Genomic DNA, 26,619 nt, shown 5'->3' on the forward strand with positions numbered 1-26,619 from the left:
TGCTTGAACCACTGGTTTCAGGGTGAAGTCTGTTCAATGCTATCTCATACTACTTGCACTATTTCTTTCAATATATATCTGTCTTTGATAAATTCTCGCATGTACACACGTTCAGCATACTTCTCTGTAAAGCTACCCAGATCATCTGGGAAGCTGGTTAAAGTTACGAGTACTTTAGTGTAAAGAAGCATTGCGAATATGGCACCTAAAATTCTTCTTCTTGAAACCTCATACTTAAAACACCACAGATTCTTCAAACTCACTGGGTGTTTCAAAATAAGTTACCTACTAACTACGGGAAATTTCATCGATCGAAATAACCTCCATTAAATTTTCCAAGCACTTCCGCCCCTTACAATACACCACGCAAGGTTACATCTAGCTATATCACATAATCCTTGAAAAAGTCGCACTATCCCGATCGATTCGAGGGTCGCGCTCAATTTGTCTGTCCGCGTCGATTTTCGACGGGCGTGAAAACGAGGGGGCAATTTCCTGACGCTGGTATTCTTTCGCGGAGTTGGGGGCGGATGGAAAAAGGAGGGCGAAAGGGGTGTACGGAGAGCGAGGCTGAGCCGTAGCGACTTCATTCGCAGACAATGCTTACGTTGCCATAAGTTGACTCGACCTCGCCCCATTCTGAACCGCCGAAACGTGACCGTGTTCCCAGATCGAACCGTTTAGTTTACGAGATAACGTGGTATCTGGTAACACGGGCCAATCCGCGTCGAAGCCACCGCGTGTAATCCCATTATCATTTTCGGTCGAGGACCCGTCGATTAGTCGATTCGGATTATCCTCACGGAACCGGTAACTCAGCGTCTGCGATGTCGCGAAATCGTTGGGATAAGTGGGCTACGTCTGAGACGTGGCCTAAGAAAACCATTTCAGTGGAAATTGAATGGATTTCGCGTAATTTCGGATCTAGGGGTATTTAATCTTGCGAGACTGGGAAAGAGATCTGGACATGCTCCCCTGTGGGATTATCGACGATGTCACGTCGAAAGTTTGATTCCTAATAGAATAATTGTTACCGACAGTAGTGTTCTACTATAAGTTTCAAATAAAAGATTTTGTAGCTTTTAGTTTGAATGCTGGATTGCAAGCTTTTCTAGGGAGGAAGTGGGAGGGCGGGGACAATGAAGAAGTAACGATGTAGGGAACAAGGGTGACTCGAATCTTCTATATTCAATAGAAAGTCGAAATTTATATTCCCCTTTTAACCATGCAAATACTGCTGACGATGAATCGACGGTTTCCAGACGCCCCAATGAAATGCAACAATAAAATGACGATTAAAACGGAGGCAGTCGAAAGAGACGGTTCGTGGTCGTTGTCCCTGGTGTCGCGCCTCATTAAAACCGTATTCTTTCGCGAAACGTAAACGAGGAGGAGAGAATCAATGGGAACTGAAATATATCATACCACGCACATTTATAATTTCTGCTAGTGCGACGAATTCTTGGAAGTAGGTCGTCCACTATTCACAGACAGACTTACTAACATTTGAAATTCAAAGTCAAAATACTTGGAAGAAAGCTGCTCCCCTACAAATTAAAAAAAAACAAAAAAAAAACACGAAGTACGGCCACATAAACAACCACCTATTATATTACACAGATCATCAAACTTGCTCAGAATTGTAAAAAAAAAGCGTATTCAAACGACCCCATCGCTCAATCACTTATTATTTCCGCCGTCAAAATTCGTAATAAATAACCAAAGTTCGGCGCAGAGAAGCTTCTCTCCAAGGGAATATTCAGGAACACCCGTTCGTCATCCCCTACGAGGCACAGGACGCGAACTCGAGATAGACCCGGCAAGGGGATGGGGTGGATCGTCCATTTTCGAGTGGACACGTACCTTCGCTTAATGTCCGTTCACGGTACGCGGAACCTGTGACGCTGGGACACGCGTGTAGGTGTAGCGGAGAGGCTGAGGGGCTGCGGAGGGGGTGTGGGAAAAAAGAGGTACGAGTAGGTGGGTGGCAGTCCCGGAGTCACAAAGAATGGCGATCGGCCGAGGGGGTGGCTGGTTGCAACGGGCAGACGTTGGAGAGAGCGAGTATCGCGATACTCCATCGGCCAGAAATCGATACGGGGATGGCCAGGGGGACTGGGACAGGGGGTGGGCGGCTCGGTGTCTGTATTTTTCGCGAAAGCATTACGGACACGGGTATATTCCCGTTGCACGTGGCTCTCAGCTGTGCGCCGGAGCCCTCAACTTCGCGACAGGAACTTTCGATGCTCGACGCTCGCCTGGATCGAACTTCCTGCGCTCCTTCGTACTCCGTAGAACGCTTTTAAATTGCTTGTTCGCAGTTGACGGTGTTTGGGTGAACTCGGCGGGCGAAAAGTGTGTTACGTGATCGAGAGGCACGCTGGGTTTACTTGAGGAGTTATTAACGGAGCTTTGGTGGCAGTATTTAGGGAAGGGAGCAGATAAAAAAGGAGGAAATGACGCGATTGAATTATCTGCGCGAACAAGTGTGGGTGACTATGAATATAAGGGCGTTTGCGTGGAATGCAGGTCTCGAGTATGTAAGAATGTGCGATGGGGGAATGTGTACCTATGCAAATACGAGAGTAGAGTGCAAATTCTGGAGATAGGATTAAATATGCATAAGGTGAATGTCCCAATTTCTGCTCATGTCCCCATTTCTGCTCATTTCGTGTTTTCCTTATTATTATAAGCGTCACGTTTGTACTGTAGTTACAATAAAATAATTCTAAATTATTTGAACATCTACGCGAGTGTTGCACGAGCTTGGAGCTAATCAAAGTGCAGCATAAGCAGCGAAAAACTTTTAAAATGAGAGACACATGATTTTTCGACCGTACTTTAGCTAGTTGTGGTAAGGAACAGGGTCACTATTGGTATTCGATAATTGGGCAGAAAATAGTTTTGGCAGTAAAAGTTCTTATTTATTAACAAAAACAGATACCGTATTGTGCTCTGGAGGTAGATTGTGTACTATTTTTTATTATTTTAAGTAGAAAACAGGTGATTAGGTTAAGGGCCAAGTGAATCACAAAATTTTAGCAATATAACATCACAATTCAATATATGCTGTAACCTCTATTTCTATTCGAAGGCATTTTATTTTTTGTTTATCATTATTTTATGCTTACTGTTGTGTTATGAAACATCTCCATAAAAGATATAACTTATTTTAACCTGAAAAGGCAACATATTATGTGAGCAGAAATACGGACATTTAAAGCATTATATTTAATTACTAATTACTAGTAGTTAAACATCTTGAAATATCTTTCTTAAATAATTTTCGACTGGTTGATTTATTATTAAAGAATTAATCAATTACTCTGGAATTTTTTATCAAAAACAAATTTTTTACACCTTCTTTCCGACGAGTAACCTCTTAAATGAGCAGAAATTAGGACATTCACCTTAAATGTGGTGTGAAGTAGATAGGGATGCCTGTAGACATGACAAATTTGTTATGTTCTATTGATAATAGTGTTAGTATAATGGAAACTACGGTGGAGTGAAGTAGTAATGAGTACTCAAAGACAGAAGCAGAACGTAAGTGGAAACGGTCAGCTAATAGTCAGACGAACTTTCCACTTCTGCATTTCGCGTAACTTTTGAGTCTTACACGATTTTAGACCCCTGTGAATGATGAATAAAAATTTGCAGAATAGCTTGTATATGTTTATCAATCATTTTTATAATATTTTCAAAACACCCACTCTCCCTTCCACGTGAAATTTGAAAAAAAGCTACTGAGTAAAGAAGCTAATGGAACATTATGTACACTCTATAGAATATTTAGTTAATGATTGTTTGCTCAAAATGAGGTAGGATAGGAGCTTTAATTTACGAGCAGAAAATAAATGGGCCGAAACAAAGCTGGTTGGAGCTATGAAAAGCTTGTTCACCTTTCAGGCAACGTTCACAGGAAAAATAAACAGTGATACACTTTACGTAAATGGTTTTTTCATCGCCCCAGAATGTAATTCTTGTTTAGAATTCGTTTGAATAGCTGCTCGTGTAAAAGGAGGGAGCTAAAGTGCGAAAACAATATAGCTCCCTGAAAAGGCGAGGAAGATTTCGCTGCGAGTGGTGCTTGATTATTAGTATATCACGGTAGTTCAGCTCAATGGCCCGTTAATTAACCGCGGGAGATTAATTGATACTCCATCGAGCTCGTTACAAAGTTGTTAATCCGGGAAAGTTCTACGAGCTTCATTTTAGTTGGCATAGAGCAAGTACCGTGGTAGGTACCAATTGAATCTAATCGATACCTATCCCCATTCATAAACGAAAATAATCATTACCGGCGAAGAAATAAATATTCCCAGCTACAAAAACGGAATACCAAATAAAAACCCTCTAGGCCCTTCTCGCACCACTTAAGTTTCTTTCAATTTTTATGAATTAAAGTCCACCCTCCTTAAAATTATACCGAGAAAAATGCACATAAAATTCAAGAGACTTTAAATGAAGGAAACGAAGAAAATCGTAACGATAAAATTGCACAGACGATACAGAAAGAACTCTGAACCCGAAAGGGGGGCGCGGGGGCCGCGATTGAACGGTTTCATCGTCGAAATCTCTACGGAAGCTGCGCGTCGCGATAATTGGCCGACAGATTCCATGGATCGAACCTCTCTATGAACGAAAGCTGAAAAATTGGTCGGTTCGAAATCCCGTTGGCTTGTACACCGGCATAATTAGCGAGCAGCTCGTCCGTCAGCGTTTTCTACGCGGATGATTCGCTGACTTCCCTCCCCGTTCATCGGAATTAACGATAAAGGCAACTCATCGTTCCCGCCAAGTCTGCTTAAATATTTGAAGAAGTACTTGGCGAAATTCTTCGTCCCCCCTCCCGGACGTTGAGGGGTGCTTGAATCGAGGATCGACCGACTCCCGTCCCCCTTACTACGACCATCCCTTTTCTGTCGTTTACTCGTCAATATTTCGACGCGGGTTATCTCCCCCGTCCCCCTCTCCCCGTAATGGATAATTTCCCACCCGCGCCGTTCCCCAGGAAACTTTGTACGAACGCTTAAAAAGGCTGTCCGATATGGTCGTTGGCATCCACCGATTGCTTCAATCAGAAATCAATAGAACCGTCTAGCAGCCCTAGCAGGGCCAATACGCAGCCACGTCTACGTACATGTCAATGTACTTTACGTCCCTGTTGACGGTGGTGTCTGTCGGGGATGTTGCACTCCGCCGATTTCGGCCCGATTGCCTGGGGAGCGTTAAGGTTTCTCTTTCTGAGAGGGCCGCTGGAACCATCGGTTCCGACGCTTTCAGTGATTTGCTCCGGGGCGAAGACTTCGTCGAGGGGTGTCTAATTTTCCAAGATGAATCACCAACAGAGTCTATACTTTGGGGTTGTGCAACTTGCGCTTGGGGAATTTAAAAAAATCTCAGAGCACAGTTACTCGATCTTCAACCATCATCCAACCCCTCAAAGTCATCGTTGTCTCCACCCCATTCAGGGGGCTGGTTCGTATCCCTCCGCGCGGGTCGTTTCGTCGAATTTCAGGATCAGCTGCGGCAGCATCGATAAACCAGAAAATGAGAATCACTGTGAGCTGTTCGGTGGCAGAGTGTTGGCACAGTGCTCGTGATCGATTACTCGTCATCCGCGCGCGATGTCCCGAGTTCGACGCCCACCGCCCGCTGCCAAACCAAACGTACTTCTTCCTCTTTTTTCCTCGCCCACCCCCGCCCCCTTTCGTCCGCTGTTCAGGCAGCTCCATCTCCTCCGACCACCTTCGTATCCTCCCTTTCTCCTGTTCTATTTCCCCTGTTCCTCTTTCTCGCCATCGACCGTAGGCCCTACACGTACTAGATAGCCGCTGCAGGACGGACGTGTACGAGACGCTTCTCCTTTTTTCTCCCCTGTGTCTGGCTTTGTGCGAGGTGCGAGCCGGAGAGCGTTCCAGCGATAGAAGAACTGGAGGCATCGGGACGTAGAGGAGCTCGATCTCTGCCAAATCAAACTTCAGTCTTCCTCGAACGTCTTCCTCGTCCTGGCGACCTTGACGAACTTGGTCGCCTCGTCGTCACGAATTCTTATCGATTTCACGGTGAATGGTCGCGTCGAGATTTCGAGGGTTGTTCTTTCTTTTTTATTTAGCCTGCATTTTCCCTTGCGGAGGAAGCTTATTATCTGAAAGGTACGTCTTCTGGTCGGAAGTTAAAGTTAGATTCTGAACTCTAAAGCTTCCATTTTGCAGATTACTTCGCGCGGTAGTGTACCTCTCATTCCCTACTATTTTCATAATCAAACACGACAAAGATGTAGCCTTTGGCGCGTCAAAATAAGCTCGAAGCAACATTGACCCAAAGAACAATTCCTATCTCCCCCTGCTTCTAAGTATTTCAATAAACCAATGAGCACGCTTATAAACAGCGCTCACGACAAGGCTACTGTTACATCATCGATGTTATCACCGCCTTTCGTGCTCGACGCGAAACGAAATCCAAATTGCTCCTCGAGTGAAAGCTTGGAAAAAGATCGCAGATTGCAGGGCCCATTGTCTTAAGGAGCCCCCCATATAATAACAGCCTTATCACCCCATTAATCTATACACAGTCCAACCCCTGTACACGTCCCCGGGGACACACCAACCCTTTTCTTCCCCGACGTGCTGGCTATTATCGAGGTGAAGCGCAGGGCAGGGGACCCGGCTGACACGGGGATGCGCCCAGAAACGGGAATAAGGGTGTCCTGGACACTAGTCACACCTCGATTGCTGCCAATTCTCTATTGTCGTTGGCAATCGTCCACCGTTCCCCTCCCTCGTTTCACCTGCTCCTTCGATTCCCACCGTGGGGCGAAGAATTCGTTTTACTGTCGGGACGTCGAATTTTCTCGGGCTGGGGTGGTTCCAGGGATCTAAAGGTTCCCTTGATTGCCTGCACGGGCGCCGAGGCGAGCATCGCTTTATGATTTTACGATTATCGGGCAAGGCGCACGCTGCTGATGCGTTCAATTGATCTTTCAAGTGGAACAGTGGATTGTGGGGGGGGTGAACGAAAGTTTAGTGTGACGTCTTAAAATTTATGCCTCATAGATTTAGGAGGGTTGTAAAATAGATTAGTCCCACTAACGTGGCACGTAAGGGTAATTAACTTGGTTATGCAGACGTGTAGAAATATGGTTTTTAAATTCCTCGCGACCACCACAGTATATCGCGTGAACGCGTTTCGATTATTTGCAAATAGGCTATCAGTGTATAAAATTTATAGTCTCACAGAAATGTAATGCTTGGGAGAAAGTTTCTAGTTGATAGAAAAGCGTCTTTTCGCAATGCTCCTTGGACCATATTTCCACAGTGCAAGTAGTACTTTTAGAAATGCCAAGACTCACCAGTCAGAAGTAACAGCAGCACGGTCGAATCCATTCCCAAAGCCAAAATTCGTCGAAACGTGATCAATTCAGCGCATTCTCGAAACAGTTCTGCAACAGAAATCAAACTGGTTAGAAATCCCGCTCTAGCAATACCCCACAAATAAACAGACCTTCAATAACAAGACATCGCAATGAAACACAACTGCATCCACCCAATAAAGCAAAATAACCGCAAACAATGACATCAGTAAGCTATATATCCGATTAATAGGACCAATTAATTAAATTAATGTACAGTACCCTCCATTCAGCGTCTCTTACAGTGCTTCCCAATTTTGATAAGCCATTCAACCGTTTCATCGGAACCGCTAGAAATAGGTTCTCCAGTTGGTGAATTAAATAAATTCCCCCTGAAACTGTGACACCAGTGCAGCATTGTTCAACAGCCCGAGAATCGTGCAGCATTGTTCAACAGCACGAGACTCGTGCAGCATTGTTTAACAACGCGAAAATCGTACAGCAGGATCGCTGCGTTAATGACCACTAAGAGATATCGCTGTTTCAAGAGCGAGCAAGCGTTCCACCGTGATCGAGTAACTGGTGCTCGCCCGTTTATTCGATAAATTCGAGGGTACGGCCCAGGGAGCGTAACGCATATTAGGGGAGGCGCGTTTAACAGATTTTACGGGGGTAGTGTTAACAGGCGAATAGGGGTGGTGCACGTGGGCCGAGAATCAGAGGGGGGCCGAATTAGCACGGTGCCTCTACATCTGTCGGCCATTAATCAATTAGCACGATTCAGCGTGTGCGCAGGGGTCGCCGTGTAACGACTGTTGGAGCAATAGAGTATCCAGCGCGGCAGTAAAATTTCTGGCTAAATGGGGCGCTCTGTTAAATGATTGCCACGCGAACTGGCTAAAAGTAAAGTTTAATAACGGCGTAACGGGGAATTATGCTAAATTTTCCGGGAGTTTAGAAATTTATCGCCTTTACGGCTGGTCGCGGATACAGGCATCGGTGAAAGATGGCGGGCGAAGAGGGGGGATTCGTAAATGTATTCGGACCGAGTGGCGGCGGGTCTACGTGCGGGAGGTACAGCTGCACAAAGAAACGGGGCTTCGCCACGACCACGGTATTAATTGACGTGCAGCTTTGTCGAATCGCGTGGAAAAGAGTTAACCGTCTAGACAGAAGTGGCGTGCATGCGTAAATATTTAAACGAACAGACTCTTGTGGAATTCGATCGGCTGCATATCCAGGTGCATCGTTCTTGCACGTTACCTTTCCTGGGAGGGAATATGGTTTATTTAGTTGATCGAGCTCTGTGAATCTTTTAAATTTGTTGAGGGGAAGTAAAATGTTGCGGCTGTTTTATCGGTCGTCACAAAGGCCCTCTTGAAAGTGCAGCGAGGGATAAAAGCTGGGGGTATTCGTATTCGAGCAACATTTCAACCCCTCGAATTGAAACGTATTAGTGTCGGCGCAGGTACACGTATAAACCGGTCGATAAGCAATAAGATTGATGGTCTTGCGGGTAAGATATTCATTTATTTCTGAAGAGCGACGTGCTATTTTTCACGGCGTTCTTCGACCAGCGTAATGCATTTATCTTAATATTTCATACTGTCCGGTATATATGTATTAATGTAACAGAGGGGGATGAAGATGGAAGAAACGGAAGAAGAAAGGACACGATCAAGTTACTCTATTCGAGTGCAAGCCTCAGTAGCATTGCCAATACATTCCAGCCAAATCTTAACCTGCCCTTGAAACACGCTTCTCCAACTCTAACGTCTGAATACATAATACTAAATGCGCTGCTAATAAACTGAAACGCCATCATCGAAATCAAGTCTTCACCCCTTCCTCTTTACAACACCCTAATAAATAGAAGAATAGAAGACGAGAAATCGCAAAGAACTTACCCCATTTCCTTATTCCTCAATTTCGTTCTCCTAGGCGGACAAAGGAAAAGCAGCCAGTTGAAAATTCAAACGTACCTATATAACACGAAACGCGCAACGATGTAAACTCTGAAGGATCACGCACCCAGGCGACCTTCCTGATACTACTGAAACGATGGCCCGTGTTATGGTCTCCAGACGCGACCATTCGCAGTGCAAAGTGGGGGGCTTCCAAGACTTGTAAATACGGGATGAGACGCGAGGCTGACCGGGGATGTGTAGCTCGCAGGGACGTGGTTTCTACTCGGGACCGGAAGCGCGACTGGGGCCATTTTTCACGGCGCGGACGTCCGTTTCCGGTCCACGATCACCGCGAAATACAAACAAAAATAGCGCTGGAAATATGTGAGGGACAAAGCGGCACGGTGGCTGGGTGAGGAACGGGGCGAAGGGGGATGAAAGAGGATGAAAGGGTGGAGGGAAGAGGACAGCGACCTCGAGGACGTGACGGTGACCCGTCCTCCTCGTCCTTTTTCCACTTCCTCCGTTCCTTCGCGCGCTATTGCTCGGAACGAGAGAAAAATCACTGTGACTCGCGTTCATTGGGGAATATTTACGATCCTCTGTGTAGAATTTGATGAATTTATTTGGGTGCACCTTGGGAACGTGTTCTGCAGAGGGAATGACGAGGAATTTCGAACATGACGCAATGGAAAGGAAAGTAGTGGGATTTTTAAAAAGCTATAATCACTTATCGTTCTTATTAGGGTGTGTCAATTTTTTTAATGTTTTAATTTTAAAAACGACTAATGGGAAAACGGTACAATTTCAGGTTTAAAATTAACCACTACCTTTAACTTTTGTTGTAATACATTATTTACCTAGTTGGAATTTCATTTGAAATTATAGAAAAATACGAAAATTATTAAAATTACTAAAAAAAATTTAATAGTTGAACTTATGAACCGCAACAGAAGCTAACAAGATGTCGCTTCTTTGGTGGACTTTGTTAAATAGCATTAAATTTACTACATAAATGACACGTGGCTAAAGTTACATATATTTTCATTTTGTAATAAATACACATTTCCATACATTTTCACGCGAATGTAATAAACACTAATTTCCACATATTTTTATTTTCATTTTTCATGCTTCTATGTAAGCATATATACATATGTAGTTTGTAGTTAAATCTTACTTAATTATCACTTTCTTCAACTGTGATTTGAAGTAGCTAAACCTCACTCAACTCAATTTCTGAAGTTAGTCAGAACAAAACGGCAAACACAGAAAAAACAGCGTTACTTTGTCACTAGTCATCGTAAATTTTTGGAAAATTTTAAATTTACCCATAAAACTGACACACCCTAATTATGTATTATTCTTCTCGTATCTCCCTCGTGAGTGTAGCTTGGTTTACACAGAATTTTAAACAAATGCAGCCAACGAAAGCTCTTTCTGAGATTGACTCACTATTCGATGAAGAATACCGTTCCCGTCCAACCCTCGTCCCTCGTATTTTTTCTGCTTTTATGGCGCGTGTACAGGGATTTACTGTTAAGACTGTGACGCGTCTTTCTTGGCGCAGCACCGACGAAGCCACGCTTCTGGGGCAAGAAAGTCGGTTCGAGGGGATGATTTATGGGCTGACCATGTGCGCTCGAATTTTTCCTCCTTTTAGGGAAATCGGTTTACGATCGGGAAATGCGATTATAATGTATCGTGCGGCACGAAGATGCTGGGAAATAAAAGAGCTTGGAAACTTGCCTTCCCAGCACGATGGAAACTTGACTGCACACTAGAAGCTTTCCTCGTGAAAAGAAAGTACAGCTCGTGGCACAAAATCAGTTCGTGTACCAAAAACAGTAATTATTCTCTGTCTTTATACGAAGTTCTGTGTTTAAATATTTGATAGTTTTAACGAGGAGACAATCATTCGTTGGGGTTACAAGTTCGATCAAGTTTGAGAGCCTCTCGAAACAATATCGTTTTTTAATTTTCACAATCACATTGTACGAGTAGACGGTTGATTAAATCGCGCGAATCAATAGCACCCTTCGCGTTCTATCATCAGTCATTGTCAACGTGCTTCGCGTAACGGGAATCCCATTGGAAACGACAGGTGAAACAAATTCGAGCGCGATAACAATGGCCGAATGGAAAAATGGTCGAGATTCTTGGGTTTTTCCGCGCTGGCCGCAACACGTTGCAACCTTTTGTAATTTCAATGTAATAACAACAACGCGGCCCTCGATATGTACGCGTGCACGGGGGGACGATTGCACGCGGTGCTTCGGCGATCAAAAACAAATTCCCGTTACCTCTTGAAACGCGAACCAATTAATCGCGTGCACAACAAGCCGATTGTTTACCGGGGGCAAATCAAATAAGGAATTCTCATGAAACATTCTTTGTTTCGTCGTGGAATTTCCTCGAGCACTGTTATTCACCGCGTATTCACCGAATTTCACACGAAATCCTACTTTCATGGACACTCGGTACGCTTTCATACAACGATCGATAATGAAAAAGATTATTGACGTCATAAAGTAGAACATTCATCGCCCTACCAACTTCCTCCAACATATTTATCTCAGGCTTAATTTCCCGTTTCAATCACTCCGGTAAATTCTAACGCTTTCTCTCGAGATAACAAAATAATAATATTAAGAGTTTCGCGAACACGAATGAAATTAGAATATGTTGCAAAAGGAAAAGGAGGAATACGAATTATTACAACCGCAATTAATTAGCACAACCTCAAGTAAATAATTATTGAAATCTGATTTTCTACATTCTGCAAATCTATCCCGCATTTCCAGAATTTCAGCTGGAAGAGTGTTTTCATTCCCCATTTGCCCGCAAAATGTAGACGTCTCTTCTGCCACGTATGTTTAGGAAATATTCCATCAACCGCAGGATAGCAAGTTACGTCGAAAGGATGGAGGGAGAACATCAAGCATGCCCGTACCTATCGCACGAATGCATTATTCGCTGAGACGCTCGGGTACGGCGAGTAACCATAGACGGTGGCGAACAGATTTCGTTCGATCATGCGACGGGAAAACGTTTTTCAAGCCCATCCTCCCACGGCCCCTCCCCCTCTTCACTTTGCGCCTCAACGTTTGATGCTTTTACTCCGGTATCGTGGCCGACTGCTCTCTCAAAGCTTTTTGCATCAAGTCATCGTGAAAGAAGTCGCCCGACGTGCATCGCGTGTCGTCGAGGGCCGAGGAATCATGTCATCATTCCGCCAGAGGTTTTTACAGTTCGCGACTGGAGGGCTGACTCGCCCCCTTTCGCCCCTCCGTACTCACCCTCCCCGTCCAGGAATATACAAACATAACTGGCGAATGGCTATACGTTCGTTACACGCCCCTTTCACTCGTGCGCTGGTAAATGCAGGGAGGATGAGGGTGGGGGTGGGGGTGGGGGGGGGCGAGGGGTGGAAGTGAATTCTCTATGAATTCGATTCTTCTCGCAGCAGAGAAGCTGAAGAAGGGATGAAATGGAGCTTTTCATCCCTGTTTCTGCACTTCCGCAGAGGCCTACGAGAGAGAGTCTGAAGGACGAGTCGCATCGACGTGAAACTTTATGGGATGATTATGCGATGCTGGTTCGAGGACACCGCTGGAGGGAAGTTAGGGGAAATTCTGGAGAATCAACTGAAATTTCGTTCACTGCCAACGTAGCTTTGGATCGTGGTCCGGCGCTACTCGGGGTCGTCTACCCAAAACAGGACTTGAGCTGCTTCTCCTCAAAAGGATTAGTGGATGGATGGAGACGTCTTCGTTGTGCTTCGCTTTCTTCAGCTTCAAAAAATGGGAGAAACGAGTGTCCAACCTACATAGCTTTGGATCACCGCAACATTAAGCTACTTCTTAAATAATCCTCCTCTGAACCTTTCTAAAATAATGGAACGCCAATTCTACCCCCCACCCTTGTATCAATCCGCGAAACTTTCAATCTCCTCGGTCACTCCTCCCAGCGAGTGCTCCTCTGGTGTTACAATCCCGCGTTGCAGGGGATTTCCGAGTAAATTACACGTCGCGATTCGTTTCAAAGGACCTCCCCTCCAGCCCGCGATAATGGGAAGCGTTATTGCAGGGAATATCGAAAGGATTTGCGGCGTGTTCGGCGGAGGTCTGTGGTTAATCGGTGGAAAATCTACTTTGCCAGAAAATTACGATATTGAATTCGTTGGCACTTTAACAAGTTTCCACGGGCTGGCGGGCGACGGGTTATTCGATCGATCGCGCGGAAAGTCCTGTGCCCTGCCTTTTGTCCGCCCGCAAGGATATGTCTAAATCGCTTATCCGAACGTCTCGGCTCACCTGTTGAATACGAAAGGAAAATTTTCACGCGGGCGGATCCGGGCGGGGCGCGATAGGGCCGCGAGCAGGCCTGAAATAATGGAGAAAGGCTCTCACCGGCCGTGAATAATGGATCGAGCCGGTCACGTGGATGGTCTTTCGTGAAACATGGCTCTTTTCCTCGTCCCGATGGTTTCAGGAAGCTGGAGGTGAGATGGCTCGAGCCTTGTGTTCCTGTGCCCGTTGGGAATTGGTAGAGAGTGACTACGAAAATCATGGGAGAGGTTTAATGACCTCCAGGGGTGGGTTCTGTGAAGTTTCTGTGCTGTAACTAATTCTTCAATCATCTTTTTAGCAAGTGGGCAGCAAATATGCAGCAGGGTTAAGAAGTTTAATTGGGTGTTAGATAGCAGAAACTTGTAGCAGAACTTCGTAGTGAAAATTCCAGCTGGAAGATATAAAATTATCGACATTCCATACTGTTTACCTTTATCAGTAGATGAATCTTAGCGGAAGGAGCCCCAAAGCATTCCTCTAATCGTCTAATCGAATCTATCTATTTGCAAATATATGCTAATGTCTTTCCCCGCACTGACACCGTGGCTGAACGCAATTAACTTCAAAGAAACAAGCAAGTGGGAACACGGACGCGTGGTGGTAAAGCAAACTTGCTTGAATGCAAACACAATAAGCTCCCGGCGGGTGCCTGCGTCACGTAACCTCGCGTAAACAACCTGTAACGCCGGTGTGCCAGGCTATTATGAAATCTAATAACGCAACTTAAGACGTCGTTATATCGTGGAAGGTAAACCAAGCGCGCTGCTACTTCGTTACAACGGTTAGGTAATCACCAGGCTCGGCTTGGAAGTCGACGGGAGAGCAAGCAGCGCCTTTGACGCGGAGGCATTGACATCGATGCCCATAGAATGGCAATTAAAAGGAACAGACGCACGAGAATCCATGGGAACTAGATGCGTCCACGCAGAGATCGATCATTTTTTACCCCATGAAGGCTGTAACCACCCCTTCGCAGAATGATCACGTTAAGTGTGTAAGTGAAACACGTGATTCTCTTGAAAGACCACCTAGTAAACTAGAATACGTGTAATTTGAAATTGAAAAAAAAAATTGTTTCAACTACAAATTGACTTTGTCCCTTGGATTAATTTAAATGCTTTAACGCTACCCCTGAATTTATGGAATCTGTTTTCACTTCACCCTTAACCTGCAATTAAAATCGCCACGCGTTTCCAGCTTGAAATATTGCTACCAGAAGAACCGAATTTCAAGAACTCTAGCCTGTCGTTTCTGATCGATCAAACCCCCTTTGAATCCCCTGGCAGAGGCCGAAATTACGGGACGCGATTCACATGTTGCGGCTAAGGAACGTTACCCACACACGCGCGACAAAGGGTACAAACGGGGGCTATTTTTAAGGGGGACGCAAACTCTCGGCGAACCTTATCTAAACTCCGCGGCCGCTTTATCAAGGAGAACGATTACGGCTGTCAGTCCGCGGTCGCTTTTTCTCCGGACCCTCTCGAACCGCAAGAGGAATTTCCGCCCTTTCGATGCGAGGGAAAAAGGGCGTCGACTTCGTCGCCGTCGAGCTTCGGGGTACGAGAAAAACATCCTTTAAGACGAGAACGTCCGACGAGGCGAAAAGAAGAAACTTCTTCAGCCGGAACACGGAGGAAATGGAAAAAGGGACACGCAGATCATTAAAACGGAGCGAATAGGCGAAGAATATGAAGTGTTGCGATGCGAGTGTATTAGAAAGAGTTGCGAGTGATTGGATCGCTAAAATATTATGAAATTCCCGAGGCACGTGTAATGGAGTCCTTTGAATTATAGGGAGTACTCATATGTCACCGGTAGGACTGAATTAATGCCAATTCTGATTCCCTAATATCGTGAATCTTTCCATGGAGGTCTGCAGTGGGATGACAGTGGGTTAGGAGGAAGTGGATAAGGAGACCAGGAGAAGAGGATACTGGAGGACCTCGTTAAAGTGTTCGATGCGATACTCCGTTCCTCTCTTCAGCCCCGTGCACCGTCACGATATAGGAACAGGCGTCGGTCGCTAAATTGGAAAGGTGCGACGATGAAAAACCCTCGATTCCGATCGACGAGGACACTCGTGGCATCTGATAAGGCCAGAGGGTTCAATTAGCGCCCCGGGGATAGCTCCGTCGATCGAAACACATGGGGGAAGCCAAAACGCTGATGAATATGATGAATGTAATGAACAGAATGACCCTGAACCCCGCCGCACATTGCGCATTACCAATGCAAATTAATCTACACACTAGTAAATACATCCTAATACACCCTTCTCTCAATTTGGGGGTAGATAAAGTGTCAATCACAAACATCCATTTCGTTCCAATTCCAATTCAACTGTCTCGAGCCAAGATTCACTTTAACTTCAACCCCTTAGTCCCCACACGTATCCTTTATATCACCCCGGGAAGACTTATCTCAGGCTTAACAACTTATCTTCCAAGTCACCATTCCTCAGACACACGCAGAGTAAAAAGTGGGAAGCCATTCGTCTCAACTTATGGCGGGATTCCTCGCTGGCCACACCGGCGACAGAACCGCGAATTGCGAGGGGAAATAAAGCCTGGAAGGTAGCACCGATATTATTACAAATCGGCGAGGAGATCGCCAGGTGTGCTCATAAAGACGCTGGAGATAAAACAACGGTCGTAAGGCGTAATAAGTCAGCATCCCTCGGATATAAGGTCGCCCACCTATATCCCACCTGACGCCAATCTCCGGCCTTTCCCTTCGTTCTCAATTTCCACCGTTCCCCGGTGCATAATAAAGCCCCTTTGTCTCCCACCGGGGTGGGGGTCGAGGGGAGATGAATTTATTTTCTCCTCGGCTCATCTTCGATTCAGCCGATTATCATAGCGACCGTGAGGACACTCCTGGCCCAATGGGCGGGCGAACCGCCGGCTTAATGAGAATCCAACCTCTGCGCGGTGTAAATGTTCCTTCAGGGCTCGAGGGGTTTCCCACTTGGAGGAAAGAATCGCGCCTACACAGAGCAGTTTCTGCTTGGAATCGCTGGTAATTCTTGCTGGACGAAACGCTCCCTCGGAAAAGGGGTTAATTGAAATTGCTGGACGATAGCTGGGTGGGGATATTTGCGTGTGCAAGACGAGGGGAAGGATCGAGGGATTAGGTGTTTCGATGGGACAGGGTAAGTGGTAAGTACGAGGATGTTTAATTAAATGTTTGGCAAGTGTCGCAGATAAGGGTTCAGACTACACAGAAATCGAGAATTGGCCTGGAATAAGAATTCGTGCGAAATGGACGCCTACAAGGAAAGCGAATTAAGCGGTCAGCAGTTGCCAGGTTTCAGTAGTATAGTCGTCACGTGTTAGACGCGACCAGCTCTCTCGGAAGTGGAACGGTCAGACTGTCGCGAGACAGGACGTGTAAGGATTCTACATTTCAGTTTTACATACTCCGAGGAGATATATCTATATTCTGTTATCTCGAGTCACGAACCTCCATAAGGTGAACGATGTTTGCAAAGTATGAAACTTGCACGCGTCACGTTTGTTAATATGGTCTCAATTGCTGCGATACCTTCGAGTTTCCAATATTCACACTGTCTATGTCAACTGCACTCTGACCTTCTAACAAATAAAAATTCTGTCACCTCAATTCTTCCCACTTCGGGCAATAACCATAGCGATACAAGGAAATATGAGGAACCTATTCAGGATACTGTCTCTAAGTGATCGATGTACACCTGTTATCCAATTGTTTTATCATGCGAAAGTAGTATTTAATATTAAATATTTAATATTATTTCTATATCTTTTTCAACCTTTAACAGATATAGACATTAGACATAGTAGTTCCCACCATCTATAACCATCAAGATTAACACTATTCCTACTACACATTATTGTGGTATATGCAACGTGAGCATATCTATGTACAATAGTACTACATTTATATTACCATCAATTTTCAATATTGGTCCCAATATAATTCTTCCTTAAATCCTAATTGTAAAATTATTTCTCTATCGAAAAAGTCCCTTCGGACACACCCAAGTTCACTCTCTTTCTGGAAACACGTGACCAGAGGGCCATTATCTTTTCACCGGTGTTCGACGCTAACAACAAGGAATTCCTGTCGGGAGCACAGACGCTCGCGACCACATAATGCGGCGGTGGAGAACGTCGTGCACAAATCGATCGACGGCTTCCGGTTTCCCAGAGAGAAATCTCGGTCGGTCGTCTAGTAACCCGCTGCAAGTTGAATAGCCCCCGCCAGAGGGGTAAGACAAGGACGGCCAAGAGTTATGCATTATGATTCGCCGTTCGCAAGCTCCCTTTTCACCCTCCGCCAGCAACCTAATAACATCACTTGTTGCACGGGCCGTGACCCCACCGCCGACCCCTGCCCCACGGCTGCTTCTCCTCACGCCCCCCTCCGACCCCTCGCAAAACTATTGCCACCCCAGACACAGGGAAAGTCCCGTCTCGAGGATACCAGCCCGCCGTCTTATGAATTTCATTTATCTCGGCGAGCATCTAGCACGCGAGCGGCGTCGCGACGCGTCCCGACGCAGGAACCGTCGTGCTCGCTCCCCAGGAAGGTGGTTACAGATGAGGGACTGCTCGTCGATTTGTTGGACGTTCGATTGCTTCATAGACGAGACTTTTCATACTTTCATACGCGGAGTTCAAAATATTTACAAGTTTTTAGAGTAGAGTCACACGTGTAAGTCACTGGACTTTATTTACGTTATCGAGGAATTAAGAATCGGAAAATATTGGTAAAGCGCGGGAAAAAGGATTGTGGGAAAGATGCGTGGAGGGTTGGAAAGAAATTGATTCTGAGATATTAGGAAATACGTTTCGACTTATATACTTATAGAGGGATGAACGAAGGAAACTGTGAATATAGTGAAGGGTTCGGTTGCGTGGGGTGGGCGAAGAACTCGTCTGGGGGGGTAATTGGTTTGGGACCAGGCAGTGGTCATCAGAAGGAGGAGTTAATTGTCAGTAACCGTTCGTGGATTTGGTTCCCTTTAAACAAGCAACGGAGAGAGCTGATGGAAACCGATCAGTTCGATGGAGGGATTTCCAATTGAATTTTTCCCCAGGCTTGTCCCATTGTGCCACTGCTATCGATCTGCTTGAGACTCGGCCGACAAAAGCGCCCACGTTCGCAACCGATTAAGAATACAAATCAGTTCCGCTTACTTTCCGCGCAATTACCAGTAAACAATGCACGGTGGAAATTAAATCGACCCATTATGTCCACTGTACCGTAGCAATTTCACGTCGAAACGCACGCCTTGCGTTTCGATAGAAAGGACGCGTTTCCCGCCCGTCGCTGTGCTCGCCACGGAATAAAAATCTGTTAATGAGTCTGTGGAAAGGGGCTCGCGATTCTTGCACCCTTAAAAAACTTGGCCCGCGAAACTTGGGAATCCATAATGATCCAATTACACCTCGAATTGGTGCTTAGAGAAATTGTTTCTCACTTGAGGAACCTTCGCTAACTTTAAAGAAGATAAACTAAAGAATCGACAAAGTCCCACTTCGATACAGAGTTGGGCATTGACTAAATAAAAGACAACACTCGAAGAATAATTTTTTTTATATATTATTCTTTATTCGAAATTTATTTAAACAAAAATTTTGCCCATCTCTGCTTCTATATACTAATATTAGGTCGGTGCAAAACCTCGTTCATTCATTCTGAGGCGTACAGAAATGTTCTTTTCACAACACCTACTTGTACTTTTACCAGAAAACTGGCAAGAGGTCGTAGGTAGCCAAGGGAAATAATTTGATTAAAGGACCTTGTAATATATTTATACTTTCAATAAAAACTTCGCTTCGATAAAGCGAAGGAACCTTTGTACCGCCCTAATAATGCGTTTTCATAGCACACAGCCACACTTTGAGTGGTACAAATCTTTTTAAAAAATGCGAGAGCAAGGGATCGCTGAAGCGGCGAGGTAAAAAGCGAACTCAGCTTGGTTTGTTTTCGAAGCAAACATTCTGGGAGTCTCGAGCAATACTTTCGACGCTTTGCAGAAAAATCGATGTGAAAGCACGTTGACACCGAGTCAAAGTGGTGGTGTAAGAATGCTTAGAAATTGCAAAAGGGCTAGGTACAGCTTTAAGCTGCTACTAAAATTATATCACTAAGGTTCTACGATATATCACTAATTTAATCTTTGAAGGTCTGTTTGAGAGGCTTGTAATCTCTCTGTTATCGATCACCGTAAGTTTCGCACATTCTGCATGCCTGAGAAAAATAGGGAAGCATCCATTCAGTGCTTCATCGCCGACTAGAAGGAAAAACATTTATCCTAGTGATGGACAACCGCTGATTCATCGCTGGCCACGTTTCTGTTCAGATTACAGTCGGACTGACCCCTCAGCATTGTTAACGACGCCTCGTCGGAATTTCAGTGGCATTCCTCTACCGATGCTCGCCGTACATCACGAGGACCGGTGTCGAAATTATCGAGCTGGCGCGGTTCCTCGTTAACAGTGGAACCCTCTCAGACGCGTCGTTTCGATCGCATTTATGAAAGATTTATGAGATTTGTTGCGCGCTACGCTCGATCTGATTCGAGGTGATAGCTGGTGTCCATGTTCCTTGTGTGTGCGATGGGATCGTCGACGGTATGGGGCAGAAGAATGGAGAGTAAGGAAGATGGAAGTTGTATAACCATAAACCAAGCGTAACTCTTTTATCGCTCTTCTAAACGTCCTGCATCAAACTAGTAATTGAGAAGCTCGCAAACTATGTAACAACTAAGTAGTAACCTTTCAATGACCGCCGAATAAAATTGATTAATCTCGCAAAGTAAACTCCAAGATTATCTAAAGTCATAACTGAAGAAGACACAAAGTAAATATATCGAGATGAGAGAAATAATATTCAATTAGACTGACTCCGATTTTTTCCAAATACCTTCATCCCCCACCTACTCTCCGGGATTGGCAAAACTGAGAAGAGCGATATAAATCCTCGAGAATATCCCTGGAAGTATCATCCAGAGAATCCTTTCCACCAAAAGTTTCTCAAGTTAAACGCGACACCGTATCATCGACGTCTCGCGGCAACAAGGGGTGTCGATTCGGAATCAATGGAAGCCCAATATCCAGTCCGGTGGCACGCTAATCGATATAGCGGCGTCCGGGTTTTTGCGCGTCGTTTGTCCCCACGTAAATTGAAAATTCGTGGGCTCTTTAACAAACGATCGTCCCGTTGCCGATTACGAGAGAGATACCAGGAAACGAATGTCTGCGCGAGTGGGAATAATCGACTTCTCCCCTGTCACCGGCCGACTGGAATCGCGGCTGCTAACGGCTGTATTGCCGCGCAAAATTAAAAGTGCCGATCGAACTGTGCAACGTTGATTTCCAACCCCCGAAACCGGCGACGGTACAGCCAATCCTCGACGGACGTCGACCGCGAGTCAGGCTATTGTCCGTGGACGGTGTAATTCGAACATAACTCGGTCCCAGTGATTACGGAGGCACTCGTGGAATAATCGAGCCTGTCGTATCGGAGTCATCGACGCCACTCGAACGGTGCTTGTATCGCTTCAGTCTGCGCCACGTCGATCTGCACGATTTCGAGACGATCGTTGCTCGAATCGATCGAACGTGCAAGTGAATTTTGATACTCGAAATTGTCAAATTTGTAGCAGAGAAGGAGATGCTGGGGTTCCTAGGGATGCGTAGAGTTGGGTGGTGTAGATTAGAATTTGTGGAGGCTAAGAAGCTTGGATCGAAGGAATTCGTTGGAGCCAAAGCTCGCGGGGTTTTTCAATAGATAGCGTTGAGGCGTATAAAACGCCACTTATTGACAATGAAACAAATGACATATGTGCATATTCTGAAAGGTGGAACATAATGGCACATATGTGGTTGAATAAATCTGAGTACAAATATTTCAATACTATCTTTGAATTTTACTTGGAAAACGCTACGAACTTTTGTTCCAATCCAATACTTCACTAGAGTTTCAGTAAATCGATTAGTAACTTTTTTTTTATTATTTTTGTTGAGATGATGCATCCTTTTAATTCCTGGCATGCTCTTCTTCGAAACACCCTGCGATTTCCTGGACCTTTCGCCCCTATCGTCCACCCCGAGGCTCGTATATCCGCGCTAAGACGACTTCGGCCGTCTATGTGCAAAGGAATCAACGTATATACCACAGAAAATGCCTTGTTGCGGCCTATCCACCCGTGTCGCCAGACTCGGGGAACTCCTTAAGGCTAATTCCCTGATCCGCTGAATTATCGCGGCGGATTTCAAGCTGAGAAATGGCCGTCGTCGTTTTCTTACCCGACCAACCACCATCCGTTTCACGAGCGTCTCATGTGTTTACGGATTGCTAGCGCCCTCGTCAGGGTTCGAGATCCGTTGGTTCTCTTCGCGAACGAGAATTCGAGGTTTACTTTGAGAAACTTTGGGGGATCTGCTGAGAAAGAACGAGCCGAACGATCGAATGGAGGGGAATCATCTTGGACACCGAAGTAATCTTAACTCTCATGGAGAAAATAATAGAATGTGGTGAGAAATTCTTGAGATTTTAATCTTGGGAGTTGAAGTGTTAGAAATTAGAGAATTGGGGACAATTTCAGTGCTGATGATTGAAACGTTCAGGGTTATTATAATATTATAATTCTTCTAAATACCCTGTTGTTCGACTTCGGTGCACAGCGAGGAGCAGCGAAAGGGGTTGAAGAAAGAGTAGCGTGCACAGAAACCTACATAGACAGAAACTAGTGGAAAGTCTTCCAGAAACAGCTCTACCCCCCTGCACAATCTGTTTACATCCTGCCTCCCATTTCTCCAAGACAAAGGAATTTCTTCCACCCCTTCAATTACCAGCGTCGAGCGTTCCTTTCGCCCAGTGCGGCCGAGTAACGATCAGGGAAGAAAAGAGATAAGTCTCAAGCGTAATTACCAATTCAGAAAGATGATTCGAGGGTGGTGGACGGCGTATCAGTCGAAGAGAACAAAAAAAAAAAAGAGGAAAGACGCTGCAACGAGTCGACTGCGGGAGTTCGAACGCCACTCGTCGATCGAGTCAGCCGGGGCAACAAGCAGCGTGAAGAGATGTTATCGAGTTTAAACGCGAGGCCTCTTTGGCCTCGTGAAAATTAACGATCCGCCAGTGTTACCGCCGCGAAACGTCGCGTCGCGCAAAAGCCTTTTCAGACTCGGCGTCGTTTATGCGCCCGCATCGATGATGGAATAAAACCGGGGGAAGGGTAAAAGAACAGGACTCGCGGGACAAAGAGCACTGAGGGATTCCTTTGATCCGCGTCTCCCTCTCCGGCCAACGTTGTAATAAATGTTTTTATATCCACAGCTCCTTTGTTACAGGCAGCTTCGACTGTCGAACACGCTCGCGCCGTCGAGAATTCCGACTGTTATTGATGCGAATAGTTTTTGACAGGGGGCTGGGATCGGGGCGGGGTGGGGGGGGTGGGGGGGTGCTACTTGCGAGGCTGCGAGAGGAGCAGTTGGCTCCCCGGAAGTTTTTGAAAGTTGCGGGCGCACGGTGGATTCTGATGGGTAAATACCGTGAAATGGGAGCCATCCTTCGTGAAAATACGATAGTTGGGGGGACGGGACGGGGTGGCTGAAATGAGAAAGGGTTATACTCTGGTGGCTAAGTTCCGGAGCCTCAATTTAAGATACTTCAGTTATTAATTGATGTTTGGGATCGGATGATAGAAGATGAATGAAGGAAACTACTAATCACTTGGAGAGACAGCCCTCTACTTTTCATCAAGCAACACGAGCTCCTAATATGGCCTCCGTTGAAGCCGCGGCGCTCGTCACCCTGGATACAGATCCTCGTTATCGTTCTCCGATTGCCTAATTCGCGGAAACGACCCCACACTCCCCCGCTCGAAGTCGGGCTAGAGGAGGGGTCCTAGCGATCCCTTATTCCCCGCACGCTTAACCCTTCTGCCGATCGATCGGCGGAGGTCCCGAGAGCGAGGAAAAAGTCAGATAAAAGGAGAAGAAGCAGATACGGAGCAGGAAATAGGGAGAAGAAAGGGGGCTGGGGGTTACGGGGGTGGTAAGAAACGACAGCGGGTCTGGAAGGACTCCGATGGGGCCACGGGGGAGGAGGGTGAAAGGAGGATGTGCTGTCGTTCTGAAAGGATAGATTGTTAAGCTACGGCTGAATGGGAACGTCTCCTTTTTACCTCTCGTTCGGCCTTTTCTTTCGCTCGTCTCGCAGCCGACTTTTCGATTTTCTACGTCGTCGCGAAGAAAGGATATTGTTCGGCCGGCAGGAGCAAGCCAGGAGACAGGCTGAAGGGCGAAATGGAGGAGGGCAGAGACACAGCCCGCCGCCGCCACGAGGATTTTTCATCAACGTTTGCCCAGCCAAAGTGCTGATTAGCGGGAACGGCGCCGATGAAATTGTTTCCTGCTTCGGCCACCCCCTGCTGCGATGGAATCGGACCGCGCAGCGTCCCACGGGCAGCCTGACTGCTCGACGGCCCTTGTGTAAGCGGTTTTCCCCCAGGTTCGGACGATGCTTCTTAAACCACCGTAATCGAGAGCAGGAGAGACTCGAGTCGCGAGCTTAACTCATTTCACGTTTCACGCATTGCCGATTACATTGCAATTTCACGTAGAAATTCCGCGTCCCCCATTCCGGTCCAATAATAAACCCACCGAGAACGACAATTTAACGCTGCATGGCGAGCACTCTCGAGGCTGAATCCTCTGATACGTGGCTGAAACGACAGGGAGCGATATCGTGATCCGTTTAACCGGTCGAGATTTATCGAACAGAAGATGAGAGGCAGAAGGGGGACGAAGGTAGGGAGATAGACACGCGAACAGATCGTCCGAGCAGCAGCTTTAATTTCCGGTCGGATAAATTTTGAGAAGCCGTGGGGGAGTGCGAGTGAAGTCGATCCGAAACGCGTCGCGGGAAAGAAGCTCGGGGGAGTTTGGGCGGGGGCAGCCCGGGGGTGAAAAGTAAACCCCGCCCGAGTCCCGTTCCCTTCCTCTCGTTGGAATGGAATCTTTTATGCGGTCGAAATGCAATCAGCTTGTATTGCACGCGCTACAACCTGGGGTGTAAACGCTGAAATATCGTCGCGGACATATAACGCTCCGAGTGTGCTAGTGCAGCGAGCTCTGTTTGCGAATCCACAATTCACCGAGTCGATCCTATTTTCGGGGGAAATTATTAGGAACTGGGCGCGGCTGTTTAAACGGAATGGCAGCCGCGTTTAATGAAAACGGCGTTTGATTGTGCGTGCACAGTCGAAGACGAGGGTTAGAGGGGTGTGGGGGTGGGAAAACGAGTGGGAAATTGTTTAAATTTTTGTTCATACGAGGGAAGAAGGGTTTCGATATTTTAGGTTCGACGATCGGTGTACCTACTGATATTATGTATAGATGTTAAAATAGTGATAAAGTTCTCGAGATGACCATATTCGACGTGTGTTACGAAAAGTAGCACATTTCATTTGGCTTTCAAAGAGCAGCACATTTCAATCTATCACGAGAAGAAGCACGTTTCAATATTTCTGACGATAACCAGCATGTTTCGAATATTGTATCACGAGAACAAGCACGATTTACATTTCGCCACGAGCAGTAGCACATTTCAAGCGCTGCAGCGAAAATATGATTTAAGTGAAAACAGCTTCAAAATAAAAATTTTGAAACGATATGATTCAAAACAGGATATTAAGGAATATACATTACAACATGCACATGATACGAAAATTCAATTATCATTGAAAAAAAAGAAGATTTGTCGGCAATGCTATCTAAAGGTCTTATACCGAAAGAATATATTCAATTTTATAATGATATTTTAACTGAATAAAGTTGGACTTATTTAAATAAAGACGTTTTGCATTCGATTAAAAAACCTTTATCTTTTTATTTTTGCAGTAGGATCCTAGACAACCTATGAAACCGACGCGCGTTACGAAAAGTAGCAGGTTTCATTTTTTCTACATGCAGTTGTCCGTACGAAAATAATGAAACGCGCTACTCTTCGTAACGCGCGTCGAAACGTGATATTTTTCGCGGCTAAAGGCAAACCGTGCTATTTTTTGCAGCAAAGTACCGAAATTTACTACCTTTCGTCGCGAAAGAGTGGCGATGAATGAAAACATAAGGTGAATGTCCCAATTTCTGCTCATTTCGTATATTTCTTATTATTATATACGTTACGTTTGTACCTACTATATTTGCAACAAAACAATTTATTCCGCTATTTTTCATGAGCAGAAATACGGACATTTAGAGCATTATATATTTAATTACAAATTACAAATAGTTAAACATCTTGAAATATCTTTTTTAAATAGTTTTTGAATTGGTTGATTTATTATTAAGGAATTAATCAATTACTCTGCAAATATTCATCACAAACAAATTTTTTACACCTTCTTTATGACGAGTTACCTCTTAAATCAGCAGAAATTGGGACATTCACCTTACCACTTTTCGAGAACAAAATCGAAACATTCTGTTTTTCGTGGTCAGAATGAGCAGAGTGCTAGTCTTCGTAAGACAAATGAAATGTGCTACTTTTCGTAACGCACTTCGATACGGAGATATCAGTCCAGTAATATCTCAATGGGAACTATGTATAAATATGCGAAATGACTATCAAAGGCATAACACCTGCAGGTTTGAACGCTCCGTGATTAATCGACGAGTTAGAAGAAAGGACACATACCACATCCCTTGAATTCGAGCCGCAGAAGAATAAATTCACCGGAGAAATTTACGGCCGCGCGGCGTAACAAAAATTAATCGCGCGGTCTACGCGTGTGCACGCCGCCGAACAATAAACAATGTCAACAGGCAGCCGGTGTAAAAAGTGCTCCGCGGGAATTTTACAAACCCGCGAAACGCGCGGAAATAACTGGCGCAGGAGCAGCGATCATAAATCAAGCGAAAAATCAGACGTGGCCCCTGAACCGGAGCACGGGAGAATAGTCGGTGTCAAAAAATTCAGTAATTCCTGACCCAAAAGTACACCGAAAGGG

At 45.5% G+C, this 26,619-nt stretch overlaps 1 protein-coding gene across 6 annotated transcripts in view; it reads right to left on the bottom strand.

Moving 5' to 3' along the window:
- Dscam3 (Down syndrome cell adhesion molecule 3) overlaps positions 1 to 26,619 on the bottom strand; it is a 182,023-nt gene that overhangs the window by 83,973 nt on the left and 71,431 nt on the right. For all 6 annotated transcript variants that reach the window (XR_013086227.1, XM_076818097.1, XM_076818096.1 and 3 more), the window contains exon 3: positions 7,355 to 7,444. Coding sequence is in view for 5 of the 6 variants with exons in the window: in XM_076818097.1 (XP_076674212.1) it covers positions 7,355 to 7,388 (34 nt within the window). In the remaining variant the exon portion in view is untranslated. The remainder of the gene's footprint in view (positions 1 to 7,354; positions 7,445 to 26,619) is intronic.

This window comes from Andrena cerasifolii, chromosome 8 (assembly GCF_050908995.1).
Source record: "Andrena cerasifolii isolate SP2316 chromosome 8, iyAndCera1_principal, whole genome shotgun sequence".
Lineage (NCBI taxonomy): Eukaryota > Metazoa > Arthropoda > Insecta > Hymenoptera > Andrenidae > Andrena > Andrena cerasifolii.